The sequence below is a fragment of the Psittacula echo genome (assembly GCF_963264785.1).
Source record: "Psittacula echo genome assembly, chromosome: 13".
NCBI lineage: Eukaryota > Metazoa > Chordata > Aves > Psittaciformes > Psittacidae > Psittacula > Psittacula echo.
In genome coordinates this window covers 3,632,115-3,647,570 of record NC_137749.1, presented here as the reverse complement: position 1 = coordinate 3,647,570, position 15,456 = coordinate 3,632,115, and the positions used below count along the sequence as shown (strand labels likewise).

The following is a 15,456-nucleotide window of genomic DNA, read 5'->3' as shown; positions in this document are numbered from 1 at the left end:
ACATCTAACTGCTAGCGAGAGCACCATGTGCCTGTTTTCTTCCTCTTTGTCTTGGTGAGAGTCCCCACTCCTCCCGGTAAGTTAGACCTGTGGTTACCGCAGTGGTGTAATACTGCAACTATCTCCGAGACAAGCTGTGGAGCAAGCTATGATGTACTGATAGAAAGAACCACTTCCTCTGCATTTAAACTCTAAGAGACGTGGCTTGGTTTACACTGGGCAGACAGGACGCTGACACTGCAGTTGTCCTGCAGAGTTCTGATCTTTTCCCTTTGCAGAGATCAAAATAGCTCCAAAGGTTACAGTGAGTCTCACCTATGTGCTAGACAAGAACTCACAAGACAGCACTTTGCTATGGGTAACAGGGTCCTTTGTCATCTTGATTTCATCTAAACACAAGTCAAAAATAGATACGTTTGGAAAAAAACAACAAAAATAAAATCCAGATCATGAACGTCAGGAACGTCACAAAATACAAGCCAGCCCCTCACTGATCAAAACCATCCCATGCCCTGCAAGCCTCCTCCCAGCCAGTTCAGCCTCACCCGAGACGCGACGACGCGTTCTCCAGCCATTAGTATTCAGTTGCCATCAATGAAGACCCAGCCAGAAACCCAGCAAAGGCCACAGCCTCCTCCAGGTCGCACAGTTGCCAGCGGCAGGGCGGATCAGAGGGTCTCGCTGTAGATGACGCACGGGCTGGTTTCCTCACAGAGTTCCAGCTGCACGCTGGAAGCAAACCAACGCTTGGCACAACCCAAGCTGTAGTTGAGGGTGGTCCGGTAAATGTTCTTGGCATGCTTTGGGAAGATGATGGTCGTGCTCTGAAACCTCAGTGGCTTCTGGCGGGGCTCAAAGATCAGCTGGGACTTGTAGTTCCGCCAGGTACAGTTGGGAGCAGCAATGATTGTCTCGCTGTAGGTGGTGACGGTGGGGATGGGGCCGTAGAAAATGTCATCCCGATAATGCTTCTCAGAGTCGTACTTCACCTCAGAATTGCACCTACAGAGGACAGCGAGGTATGAGGAACTCAGCCCAGGCAGCAAAGAAGATAGGCAGGACTGTTCTTTAAACCTTTGGAGCTGGCAATGTTTATGACCTCTTACTGCACAGACACTGGGGCTCACTCTACAACCCAAAGCAGAGGTCCAAGAGAACTCCTTCCTGCTGGTGAACCCTACTGGAATACCACCATACCATGATCCATCACAGCATTTCTGCAATGCATTTGTACAGAAAACCAAGCCTACCTAGTCAAGTCAGGGCAGAAAAGACCTTGCTGCACAGGCTCAAGCAATCTGCTTTTTCCTCTGGTTTCCTCCATGGGCCCCACTGGGGCCTCAGCTCGGCCCTGTGAGCAATACTGGAAGCCAACACCCTGTTAGCAAAGCACATCAAGAAGTGGTGAAACCCCTCAGCTGGGGTAGGTCAGAGGCTGAGGATTGGACAGTAACCCATGGAGTGTGCAGGAAAAGCTCAAAACCCCAGCAAAACGCTTGATCCAGCCTTTTCCTGACCATTTTTAACAAGCACAGCCATGCAGCATCAACTCAAAATGCTGAGGGTCCCTGCAAAACAAAGGTCTCCTGACCACTGACTCATGGTAGGTCTTACCACACTTTCTGCTGCTAGTGCTACACCTGGGGGATGTCACTGCCTCACTGACCAGGCTGAACAGGTGCTACTTGTGGGCTGTGGGCATGGGATATCACACTGGGGTCTGGGAAACCTACTTCTCAACACAGCATGCCTGCTGCTGCTTTCACAGCCTGTTGTCCATGCAAGCTCTGGCTTGGCAGGAAAATAATGCCCTAAATAAGGTTTTCATAGATGGCAGAAGCATGGCGTAATGGACACTTGTTAAGCTGTCAAGGCTGTGTTTGTCTATTTTTCTTTACGTTGCCTTGCCATCAGAGCACAAAAACAACCAAGCTAGCTAAAATCAGAGGGATGGGAGATGGGGCTGAGGTTGCTTGCTGGAGCCTACAGAAAGCCGAAGCAATGGTCAAATAGCAGGAAAAGCAAAGAGATGCTGTGGATATGGCTGTCCAATATCCAAGCCATTGGTCTCAAAGGAAGTGGTCATGTTAACAGCTATCAGATGCAGACAATGGGATGTCTGCAGGCAGTCAGAACGGATGTATGGATACCAGGCCACATAAAGGTCTTTTCCTAGAATCCGTGGCCATGGGGAACAGCAGGACTTCCACTTGTTTTCCCTGCTCCCCAAATGCTCCTCCGGCAAGCAGCAGCCAAGGAATGTGCAGCTCCATGTAAGAAAGATTAAAAGCTGGGTGTGTGCTTGTCATTACCTCCAGCCGGAGGGGGGTGACTGATTGTGCACCACGTGTAACCTGAGCTGCTGGTAATGTGTTTTGCACAGCGAGGGTGTAAGCGAGTCATTCAGCACACACAGAACAAGGCTCCGATGTAATCACCGTAAAAACATGCCCGCTGGCAGTTCCTCAGCAAGCAGAGATTTACTGGGGTACATTTCCAGAGAGACGTTTGCATAGGTTGCAGGGGGTGGGAACTGAGTTTACACCATGCCTGCCCCAAGCTGTGTGGAACTGCTCCATGCTGTTTGCAGAGTACATTCCACACTAGCAAAAGAGGAGCAGAGACCAACGTTCATGCGTTGGCTGCAGCACCAGTCTCACAGGAGGTCAGAACATCTCCATTAGTGGCTTAAGGGACCATCTCATGAGGAGGAGCTCATTCTGCCTCTGTTGGTTGGTATAAGGTTGGTTTCCCTGTAGCAAGGGCTAACAAAACCAGGTGATGTAAGTATGTGCCTCCTACTGAGGATGTAAGTCAGCAGGGAACAGGATGAAGACAATCAGGTTATTCAGTGGAGGCCATCAAGCCTACAGATGGTAATGGTTTTCAATCATAGCCTTGGATGTGAGCTGGCCCTGGAAGGAAAGTCCTCTCTTAAAACCTCCCTCCAGTTCCTGCCTCCTCCCCTCTGCTGCTGTCAGCATCTTTAATTCAGACATTACTCTCGTCCCTGTCCCTCCCTTCCCATCAAAATAACCATGACTCCCATTTGTAAACATACTTTATTTTTCTGTAGAAGGAAAAGCACCAGAAAAAAGACAGAAATCCCACCTACCCACCCAGTCCCATCTGTACCTGATTTCCTGCAAGGGCTCAGGGGTCACCTCAATGCTTTCTCCAAAAAACACAGGGTACATTCGAGGCCTCATCTCTGGCATGGATGGGTTCAGGAGCAGGTAAGGCATCTGCAGGGAAGAAGAGCACGGCAAAGTGTTGGGAAACAACAGATGAAGCTGGCATGGTTCATAATGTGCTGTGGATGGCAGCTGAGAGCCAGCACTGAACTCTGTCTCTGGAGAGTCTTGTGGAAGTCACTCCAGATGACAGCCTCTTTGGCAATGAGAGGTGACATTGGCAGCATCAGGAGCAGCTTTGTTCCATACAAACTAAGCTCGCTTTGCTTGCGTCCTCAGCATCATTCAGCTCCCCTTGCAGTCCCTGTCCTTTCAGTGTTGTAGCAGGGCCTTAGGTTAGGATAGTGTTCATCACACTCTTCCCCACCCTTAAAGGAAGTCAACTTGCCAAAAAAACAGCCTTAAGGCATAGAACAGGACCATTATCCTCCACCCTCACACAAACAACATTTGCATTTAAGATCTCTTGACTTTCTGATCTACCTGCAGTTGCATCCATTTAGACTCACTTCCAGCTCCCAGGGCTGATGTGACACAGCAAGCTGCTCTGCACCTCCCAGTGCCACCCTCTCCACCTCCCTGTGCTCAGCACATCACCCAGGCAAGTGTTTCTGCCCAGTTCTCTGGCACTCCATGATGCAGTATCTGTTGAAATGAAACCCTTCCTTCTTCCTATCTGTTTGTTTCTCATAGAAATTGCAATTGTTTGGGGGTTTGCTTTAGCCCTGACGTTGCCTTCACTGTTAAGAGTCTTGCAAAGACTCAAAGTGCAGCAGCACGGAGAAGTGCTCGAAGTCTGATGTAACACAGAGATAGGGCCTAAGTCTGTTGACTTAAAGGATGTAGGTCTACTTAAGTGAGATGTGTATATATATGTATTTCTTTTTCTGAAAATGATATATCCCTTGCTGAATTCTCCATGCCAAAAGTGGCTGTCATGCTCCAAGAGACACTCTAGTTACCCATGCACAACTGTGGGGTGAGACACTGGGCACCTTGTAACCTCTGCAATGCAGGAAATGAGTTGCAAGCCAGGGGGTTTTAATGAATGGAGCTGCTCCTACTCCTGACACCAAAAATTGGATTTTTAAGACTAATTACACCCTGAAGTTACTTACGCTGACAAAGTGTCACAGTCCAGCCTAGGCTACTCTGCCCACCACAAAAATGAGTAACCCCACTTAACATCTTAAACATCTTTCCCACATATAGGGATCCTGTGTCTGGTGTCTGGACTAAGCCCAGCAGCTAATTAAGCCTAATCCTGCCCTCGTGGAAAAATGTCACGGCAGGTTTTGGTCCCTGCCAGCACTTTTCTGTTGGAAGCAATTTATGACATACAGGGACACAGAATCTCTTTAAAGCAGATGGCTGGAAGCCTCTGTGCAGGTTTGAAAGGTCTCTACGTGGCTGAAAAGCTCATGGAGTTTTTCCATTTTATACCATGCATAGGTCATATGTGCTAGAATCACAGCAGTATGTCGTCAGTGTAAGTCAGTAAGATCATCTCAGGACTCACTTATGGCTGAGGATACTGCTCTTGTATTTGCTTGCTCTTCACATCCCACTCCTTTCCACCTTCCCCAGCATCTTCTGGTTGGGTAGTACAGTAGGGAATATGGGAGCTGGTTCCTACCAGCAGTGCTGTATAAGAGGTTCTGCAGCTTGTACCCTGCTCTATAGAACACACAGGTCCCCAGATGCTTGCCAGGTTATCCCTCAAATTGGTGTTAACTGGCAAAGCTCTGTTGAATCTGCTCAACAGCATCAGCTCCTGCTAGCTGAGGTCTGTTTTTCTCTAGTGGCTTGGGCTTTCTGCCTCAGGCTTAGGCAAAAAATGTCACTGCTCCCTCTGAATTTGCCAAGCCCTTCAGTTCTGTGTCCCAAAGCCACAAAGCTGTTTACTCTTCATACTGAAATATCTCTGTACTTTACTGCTGTGTTCAACTGTAAAGTAAAATGGCCAACCCCCCTTTTTGATCAAGTAGCTCTGTTAAAACAGGACAGTATTTGCATGGGGGGGGGGGGGGGCGAAGATATGTTCACCCTCACTACCAAACACTGTCCAAAAGGCAAAGTTCATTCCCGGATTGCTTTCAACCCTCTTGACAGGGGAGGCCAATGGCAGCCTTTCTGGTCATAAATAAAGCTCTTTGCTTCTGCAATGTGAATTGTTTACAGCAGCCAAGCCTTAGTTCACAAGGGTGCAGATCTCCAGCTTTTAACAGCCTGCATGTGGCCAGAGCTCTTTCTAAAGACATCTTGTATGTGGGGAGAGATTCATTTGTGTGCAGGAGTCAAATACCATGTGCACATGCACTCATGGGCTCTGGAATCAGCAGACAAGCTGGCCTTTTGGGGGCTCACCTGCAAAGAGATGTGGATTGCTTTAACTGGTAAAGGAAGAAAGGCTGGGGATACATGTCCCTCTTTCAGGAATTTGCATAGGGCAGAAAGGTGAGTCTTATCCTGTACCATGAAGAGCAGACCTAACAGTTACAAATACCAATAAGATACTGGGAGATACTTGAATGAACTATTTTTACCATGAACCATGACTCTCATGCTGACTTAAAGTGCTTTGGGCTTTCATATTGCACCCTGAAGACAATACTGCTGACCAGGGTACAGGTTTGCAACAAGCTCTGAAGGGAAAGCCACCACCCTTGAACTACCACTGCCTCTTCCAGCACCACCCAGATGCTTTCCAGAGGGCATCCACCCAAGTCCATACCCAGCTCCACCCTCCTTATGTGATCCTAAGAACCTGCATCTGGCGTGCTGTGCACATCCTGCTCTCTTCATGCACTCTGGGGAGCCTTTGCAATGCTTGCCTCAGCTGAGGAGGGACAACAGTTCTCTTTAGAGTGTAACCAGCAAAGCTGGTGTTTTGATGTTCCCTGTAACAGGCAAAATAAGTCACAGACACCAAAGACAGTTTCACGCTCTGGTACCCATCACCAACACAGTAGAGAGGCAGAATTGGGAAGGCTTTCCTGTCCCAGCTTCTACACAACAGATGTTTTCAAGCCATGCTGCCAAAACTGACTGCAAACTTAGATAACCTGAAAAAGGTTGGGAGGCACTGGTTTGAGCCATAGGCATCCCAATGTTGTCTGATCGTGAGTTTAGCCTATGGGAATATGTTCCTTAGTCCTCCTGGCCAGGGACAAGTGAAGATTGGGTAAAATGGAACAGTTGCGAATTAAGCTGCTTTTCAGATCCAGACCAGCTTGCTAGAATGCCAAATAACAAACTCAGGTGGATGGTAACCATGAGCCTTCTTTGCTAGAGAACACAAGAGAAATCCAGCTCTCTCAGCAGTTCCGCAGAGAGTATCTGTACAGTGCAGTTTAAAGAAGCAGTTTCAAAGGTCTTTCAGTGCTTCCAGGCAAACAAACCTTCACACTTCTTGCTAACAGAGGCTGACAGTAAGCATGTTCTAAACATCCCTAGGGATGAGGATGCGGGAGGCGAGGTCCTTCCTGTGGCTTAGCATCTGGCCCTCAGTGCTTGTACAGAAACAGGCTTCAGAGCCCCTGTGTGCTGGGGGCGCTGCTCAGGCAGAGCATGGGCACAGAGGCAAAGGCATCTGTTGAAATCCTAAGTCCCACAGCAGGGAACAAGAAACAAGGACATGTCTCAGAACAATACCAGTGCACATGGAGAAACAGAGGCTCTGTCATGCATGGCTGAAATCAATCATGAGTCAAAAAGTTGCCACTGAATGTGGTGAGAGCAGAATTAAGTCAGCTCCAGGTTACTTCTGCATGGAATGGTGATGAGACTACTTCCATTGTGGGTTTACTTTTCTCTGGGCAGGGAAGGGTGATAAAAAGCCTTTCATAATGCATTTCACATGCTGTAAACAATCATCAAGTTCAGACCTGCAGGCTTAGCTTGATTAATTTAGAAAGGTGGAACAACTGAGGACATTGGCAAGCCAAAGCCAGCAACCTGTATCATATGTCAGAGACCGTTAACTGATTCACACTTCTCTACCATGAGAAGCACCTTAAGCTGCTGCAGGTCAGAAAGCTTGAAGTCACCTGGAAGCCTGAATGTGGAAGATGCAAATAACTTATAAAGCAGAGTCTAAAAATAGAGATCACCTCTAAAACCCTGCAGTCTGCTCACCAAACAAGCAACTGAATTGCTTGCATGGAGTGAAAGGGTCACTGAACATAAGCACAGGTTTAAATAGAGGCAACTGAAAGGCATTTTGTTTCCCCTCCACTGATGTTCTGAGATGTCTGCTCCTGCATCTCACCTGGAGTAATCAAGGAAAAGGGGATATGAGCTTTCCAAAACCTTTGTCTTTTGGGCTGAAATGTTATATGCATAGCACGTGTCAAAAGCTGACTTCTTGGCAAGAGTTTGACAGCAGCTCCTGTTTCTCTGTTTTAAGGTAAAACAAAACAAAACAAAAATGTTCTGCCTGTCAAAAAAAAGGTACTGACTCAATTCTTTTAACTTCTGCACAGGAATGGTTGAAGAACAACAACCCTGGACTGCTGAGCTCCCTTGGGAAGATGAGGATCCTTGGCTCATTTCTAGCAATCACTCAGCAATCTCCAGACACTGCACAAATAAGGTGAGTTTCTTTATTGCCCTGCACCACAGATGGGCTGGCTGGGAGCAGAGGTTGTTGCACACTACTGGGGATCAGTGACAGTGAGGAGGAGGAACTCCCATGTCTTTAGACAGGGTAACCACAAGGGATCCACAGTAGATGTCTATCTAACCGGGTTGCTGTGCTGGAAGGCTACAGCTGGGACCTGATTAATCTGTCCCTGGTAAATGAAGCTGTGCTGTGACTTAGCAGATGCAGCTCTGCAAAAGCCACCATAACATTGTTGTCTTTATGCAGGGAGAAGCCTGGTAGTCCAGGAATGCTGAGGAGGTGAAAGGGAAGATACTGGGGAGATCAAAGAGTGAGCCCCATGCGTACACGTTATGGCATCAAAACAGAGCCAAGGTGAAAATTAAGTGGCAACCATGCTACCATTTTTATGTCCTTTCTGGTAGATAATTTGTTCCAACCAGCAAAGAGTTACCTTATTATTAAAAAGTTGAAGTGCTTTCTTGTTTGGCTGCATTTTTACCTCTGTCTTAACTCTGATGCCTTTCAGGCATGTAACAGCCTGGGCAGCTAAACTCTGCTTGATTCAAGTAGTCCATAGATAAACACAGATAAAATTGTTTGCTGCACAGAAATTCAATCTGCAGCTAACCAAGAGCACTTCCTTTATGGTGGCATGGGGGGCCCTTGCTTTAGGACAGACACACATCCATGAGAGCCATCTCAGCGACTGGTTCCTGGGTGGATTTAGATCAGAGTTCTGAGCATTACCCCTCATAATTGTGTAGAGTCAGTGGGGTCTGTAAAGGTACTTTTCATTGAGGGGTAACTTAAAAGAATGGAAGCAGAGTTATCAAATAGTAAACAAAGGTGAGGAAGAAAGTGCCATGAAACGGACCTGAAATATACTGACTGTTCTTTAGCTTCAAATTCCAGGCAGTAAAGCAACAAAAGGGAAAGAAAAGTAACGTGATTTGAAATAAACCCCCAAGAAACCTTTCCCCAGAGAGCACAAAGGACCAGAACTGATAGACTCCTTTCGCTATGGTCATTATGTGGAAGGCACTAAGATGTGCCATTAGATCTGGAGAGACTGTAACGGGAAGCGGTTTTCCAAGTGTCAGGGCTACAGAGTGGATACAGCCTCCCAAATTCCCAGCTCCTAACTTAGCTAGGGCATAAGCAAATCTCTCACCACATTTTCCCACTATGGTAACATGTCAGGTCTATGAAAATGTCACTTTACTCAGCTGTTATTTACAGCTATAATGAAAGATCTGGCTGAGTTATTTGACACACATCCACATTCTCCGCTCTAGCTGATAAGCAATATTTGTTTAACAGATGATTTATTTTCTCAGTATCTCCACGTATTGCACATGACGAGTAATTTATACTAAAGCCGGATGAGATTATATTTGGAGGTGATAACAGTAAAAGCAGACCTGAGGTAGAAAGCAGGGCTTTATTGTTTCAAAGACTTGCATCCTTCCCGCCTATCTCCCTCTTCAAGTGGGAAATGTGTGCTGCTTTGCTTATTGTCCTCAGTGCTATACAGGGACGCAATGAACATTAAGGAGCTAGAAGACACCACCCTGGGTATAGCCATGTTTTTCATGGTAGATGTGGAGACCCCTATGACTGTTTCCCAGAAGGGACATCTGTCACTGTTTGCAGATTAGGTGAGGTACAGTCATTCCCCCTCCTTTGCATTGAATCAAGGACGAAGAGGAGCAGGTATGCATTTGGAACTGGATAGGGGACAGCCAGGTGGGGTTTGCCTTTGCTAGGCAGTGGATGAAGGCGTGAAACAGAAACCACCACCAGCCCCTGCTGAGAGAATCCCTGCAGGATCCCGCCCCATGGGAGTGGTTCTGAAGCGGGTGGGGATGCCAGGCTGCAGGCAGATGGGTGCTTCACTCCCTGCCCAAGCCTGGGGCTTTCCCCAGAGCTGCTGGGACCCACATGTGCTTGGAGACCCATGTGCCCTGCTCCCTGTGCGGGCTGCAGGCTGGCTCACGTTGGGGTGCTGAGCCTTTCTCACATGTGCTTTCCCTGTAGGTGTTGGCAGGCTGAAGTTATATATTGCCTGGAAACCCTTTGATGGCCATGCTCCCCACCTAATCCCCACAAAACAGTACCCATTCCTGGAGCCCTTTCCGTGTAGGATGAGACGCTGGCTTTGCAGCCCAAGGGCTCTTCAAAATGGCAGGATTGTCAGGAAAAGGTGTTTTGAGTTTGGCTTTTTATTTTTTATGTCACCCATAAATCCAACAGGTTTGGCACACACGCTGACCTGGACCCCACTGTTGGGACCATGCCTATGCAGGCTGTACCAAGGGGCAAGGCATCCTCCTCCTCTGTACTTGAGATCAAGCTGGAATCTCCTCCCACCATGCAAGACTGATTCTGGCACCATCCTGCTGTCCATCATAGCTCCTGAATGTAAGTAGAAATTGGCATTCATCTGACAGCTGATCCACTGGGATACAGTCCTGCAGAAGTCAGTGCTCAATGAGGCAGGTTGCAAGGACAAATAATTGTTTTAAATAAAAAGCAACTCACTGCAGTGGTAGAACTTGTTGCAATGGTGACAGTGTTGGGACAAGAAGTCTGCTGCTTCAAGAAGGCATGAATGATGGTTCTGCAGATGAATGTGATCCTGATCTCCCCTGATATCCATTAGGAGTCACGCTACTGAATGCAAAGCACTTATTTCAGCAGTTCTAGCCTAAAACTATATCCCAGGGCAACAACTGGGAAAACGCTAAACAGATTTGGCTACTTTGATGTAATTTCATTCCCCAACCTTCCAGCAACTCCTTCTTTCTGTGTCCTTCTAATATTATTAGAAATGTATTTAATTGTATTTATGTTCCTTTTGGCCCAGCATTACATGCAATGGCCAGAGAATTCAGTAACCCAAATCTTAAGAATCAATTTAATCATATTTCAGATTTAAAAAGCAGAAGTAGGTAAAAGTCACCTTCTATGTTCATTGGGGTATTTGTATTTAAGCACAAAACAACTGACAAATTCCCTACATAGACTTTATTTGAAGAAATAAAAGCCAATTTCTTCTGCACTGCAAGTAAAATGCAAGGAAAAAAACAGCCCCTAAATGGTGTTGAACTTGTGGTATTTATGACTCTGGCCCTAAATTGCCTTTCATATTTTCTTGGATCCCAAAGCTGTAGCCAAATTGGCTGGTTAAATGTGAATAAATGGTACATTGTCTTTGAAACAAAGTTGTGCTTATTAAAGAGGAGAGAGTTTACTTTTTCGGAGTCACAGTTCATAACACAAAGCAGAGGGAGCACAGATTTTACACACAAGAAAGCCTTCGATTAAGGGCATGCAAACTCATTTTAGTCTGTACAAGAAGAGATGTCCTAGAGCAGGAAAATTCATTAGCATTATTTGTGAAGTTGGACAAAATAGCTGACTGCAAAAGAGCACAACTGGGTTCAGACTGGTGGTTCCGATAGGTCTGCAGTGAGGAATAGCATGAAATACTTCCCACAGATCTGGAATGTTGTTTTCTTCACCTGACAGCAATTTATTGTAACTGTACGTACTAGAACTTTGGCCGCGACTGAGCTTATATATGGTTTTATAGTATTATAACACAAAAAGTGCAGGCTACATTCCTGGCTCTGTCACGTTTATAAGCAAAACAAACACTAATATAAGAGGCAATTAAAAAAGGCATGGCTTGGTGTGCAAATAGCTGCAATTATTGATTTGCCAATTCTGCATGCTCTGATGAACAGCAGAGTAGTGGAGTTAAACAGAAGCACATTCATGGATTGCATAATTGCCCATAGATCTGCAAGTCCTTGTTAAATGGCAAGATTAAAGCTAATTAGACACTGAAATTTGGAATACGAAGCAAGCAAAGCTCGCTATGCTTGTCCTGCTTTCTTAATAACAACCGCAAGTACAGTATTTGCAGGGTGGAAATGAGAAGTGAAACTCTGTACAGTCAAATAGAGTGAAAGCTCCTAGTTAGTTCATTATTGCATTGTACCACAGTCAGAGGTAAAGAGCACAGTCCTGCACCATTGTTACCAGCGTGGTTATTACATTCCCGTTGCAATGTGACACAAAATCTCCAGCAGGAGTTCCTCTGAAATGTGTAAAATGTTCATTTATGATCAAGTTAAACTGGAAAACTTAATTTTGCCTTGCATAGACTTACTTTCCCTTAGGAGTCAAGCACTAAAACTCTCAGTCCTCTCGGCCCAAGAGCTGAAATTGATTTTTCTCATGCTCTTTCATCTTCGATATCTAAGGGCTTTCTTGGGAGGAGTGGTGGCCAACTGTCATATTATTGGAATGGAGGCAGTCATATCCCCATTACAGAACTCTGCAGACACCTCCACCCCAGCTGTTTTCTGGTCCAGCCAGTCTTCATTCATCTGCCTCCTACATTTTATTTTACAAACACAGAGCAACAGCCTGATCCTGCCAAACCAGAGGCATGTGGGCAACTCTTTGTACATAAACAATCCCATCAAGACCGCACACTCCCAGACATCTGCAGGTAAGGCTCAGTATCAGGTTGAGATCTGATTTTCATAATTAACACCTCACACCCTACACACCATAATTTGGTGAGAGGGAGTCGCTGCTCATGGGGAAGGTTTTGGCATGCTCAGGAGTAAAAGGCAGTTTTCAGTAACATGCTAAAATAGCCTTAGAACTTGGGCAAGTAAATGAGGGTGTGAGAAGCTGTTGCAAAATGCCTCTACTGGGAAGAAGTCTGAATTGTCACGAATCCATACATAGATAAAATTTTCCCATGGAAAGATTTATGCTGTAGTTTTTATTCCATATAGAAACCCATTGACTGGGTTGAATACAACTACAAATGCCTTTTATATGTTAAAAATTGAAAGATCCTCAGGGAAGAACTTTCATCATCCTTCAAAAACCTCCACCACCATTGGTTATGCTCCGAAGTTTGAGTTTTAAAAACAGTTTTTATAGCTAAGGGATAAACAAGATGAAGCAGAATAAAAGTCACAATAAATCTACCCAAGTCCTATTCCACAGTCAACTGTTTCACTGGCACTGACTCAGGCTAACTGAAATCTGCAGTGCTACTGCCAGCTGTCCGAGCTTACAGACCACTAACCCTGCTCTGCTTGGCCATGCATCGCACAAACCTCTCATGCAGACTCATGCCACAAAACCCCACTGCAGTAAAGGGCACAGGCACGCAGCCTTCCCCAGACCACATCTCCATACCAACTTCCCGGACAGACATTCATCCCCTGCCCCAAGTTAACAGGCAGTTTTGTCTTTTCTTTCAGTAAGAACTCCAGTAAACGTGGCTCAATGCTACTGACAAAACAAATGTGGGATGCCAGTGCATAAGGACGCCTGGGAGTCTGTCTTGGTCCAGATGGATGCAGCTCCAACCTGTATCTGCCAGGCAGGGCAGTGTCACTGAGAAGGAAGTACACTTTCTGTTCTTAAGATAAGCAAGGGAGACTTTTCAGACCTGGGTTTCACTCTCACACCGTTGTTAAAGAGTTTACCCGGCCAAACTACCAACACTTAGGTGAGCCTGGGCACACCAGCAGTGATGCCAACACCAGAATGCAGCCACGATGGGGCACAAGCAGCCCAGCAAGCCTTCGTCTATGGGTGCAGGTGGACAGGCACTGAGGGGGGACACAGCCGGGGTGCCCCTGTCAGCGGGCACAGGCCCTTCCCCCGCTGCCCCCTACCCCAGGGCATTCCAGCCTGTCTCCCACCCAGGGCCCGGAGAGAACAGAGCCCAGCGCCCAAGGTTTGGCTCTTACCACTTTGCCGTCCTTGGCCTCCCGCCGGTGCCCCGGGGCCGGGGGTTCCGTACCGCCGCTGCCCCCAGCTCGGCTCTCACCGGGCGACAGGGAGTAGAAAGGGGGACTGGGACTTGGGGGCAGCCCCGAGTCCGGGCTGTCCAGCAAGCCTTCCCGGCTCTTCTCCTTCAGGCTCTCGTCCATCCCTTGCAGCTGTAGGTGACCTACCATGTCTGGGGGGCAGCGAGGGGGCCGCAGCGGGAGAAAATCCTCCCGCGCCGCCCGCCGCGGAGGGAGGGAAGGGGAAAGGAGCCCAGCGGGCCCCCCCTGAGCCCCGATCGCCGCCACCAGCCTTCCGGAGCCCGGGGTGCGGGGGGCAGCGCCAGCATCAGCCGGACCGAGCTACCCCGGCCGCCTTCCCGCTACCTGGCCCCCGGGGAATGGAAGCAAGGCGCGATCCCGCCGGGCGGGGGACAGGCGGCTGGTTGCGTGCGGCGGAGCCCGGGGCGGCCCCGCCGGCAGGGAGCGCTGGGCGCGGCGGGGGACGGGGCCGGGCTGGCCGCACTCGTCCACAGGCTGTCGCCGCCCGCCCGCCCGCCGCCTCCCGGCGGCCCATTTATCTGGAGAGGGTGGGAGGGGAGCCGGGGAGCGCCCTCCCCTTCCCCCGGCCCCCCAGCTCTGCCCCGGCCGCACGTTGTCAGGCATTTCCCAGGCGGGGAGCGCGTTTAGCACCGCCCGCCCGCTCGCTTCACCCCCAGGCACCCCCCCGAGGAGACCTGAGGCAACCCCCGGCCACCGCGGTACCCCCGGCCCTCGGGAGAGGGGCCTGGCCATCCCCCGGCCATCGCAGGGCTGCGGGTTTATTCTGCTGACTTTCCTCTCTTTTGTCCCGGTTCATCTTTGCTTCTTTTTCCTCATTTCTGTGTAATTTTTCCCTCAGTTCTGTGTGATTTTTCCCTCAGTTTTGATCTTTCACCCTCTTTCGCCCCCAAAGCAGCTGTGTTGCTCAGTGCCAAGGTATGAAGGCACGAAGGAGGAGTTCTTCCCAAGAGCCATCATCCCTCTTCGCTTTGAGGTGGCCGAGGATGGCATCACCAAGGCAGTGGGTCACCACGGCAGCACTGGCTACTGAGATGTGCAAGCCCGCCATAGCCCCTGTGGCGGCCATACCGTCATGGCGATCCTTACACCTCACGCTCAGTGAGCCCAAAAAGCCATCTCTGTCTCCACAGATGCAGGTCCACAACCACTAAGGTTGTGTTTGAGGTCACCATAAACACAATGGGATGGCATCCCAAGTACCAGCACAGCCACTAGCCAGGAGGAGCAACGTGTGCCAGAGGCATTGCCAGCGCTGAGGGGAATAGAGAGTCCACATCAACCCTCAGGGTTTGGAGAAGCAGGCAGCGGTTAAACAGGTCAGGCTTGCTGAAGCCAGTATGGATGTTTATTGCACAATAACTGGCTGATGTTAACATTATCTTGTCCACAGCCTTGTTATGTTTTTCTCATCATGTTTTCTCTCTACATAGAGTCTAGACGATGAGAAATCTGGGGCAGGCCCACTCATGCAGCTCAGCCTCGTGGAGCTTTCTTCACAGCCGCCTCCTCTTGAGCTGTTGGCCCAGCACCCAGCAGAATGGGACCGTGACTTAGTGCTATGAGCCCAACAAACATGATGTTTGTTGTGGCAGCTGATGAAAATGTGAGAGGTCTGGTACTGCACCTCATGATGAAGGCTTTCATACCTGAGCCCTGAAGACGGCACTGAGTCCTTGGAGGTAGGGTTGATTGTGAAATGGCCTGCACTCCATCCTCCTGAGGGAGCAGGTCACACTATGGTGGAAGGTGAACTCGATAGCTCATAAAGCTGGATTGTTTAGGCCTA

General features: G+C 48.4%; 1 protein-coding gene across 1 annotated transcript; it reads right to left on the bottom strand.

The window, feature by feature from the left end:
• Positions 1-668: 668 nt before the first annotated feature.
• On the bottom strand, positions 669-13,957 carry LOC308226849 (refilin-A-like; the record flags this gene model as incomplete). The annotated part of the gene is made up of 3 exons (XM_080628914.1): positions 13,590-13,957; positions 3,136-3,245; positions 669-1,002 (listed from the first exon to the last, which is right to left on the bottom strand). Exons 1-3 carry the CDS (start codon positions 13,797-13,799, stop codon positions 669-671), a joined length of 654 nt encoding a protein of 217 aa, XP_080485040.1. The 5' UTR covers positions 13,800-13,957.
• Positions 13,958-15,456: the final 1,499 nt, after the last annotated feature.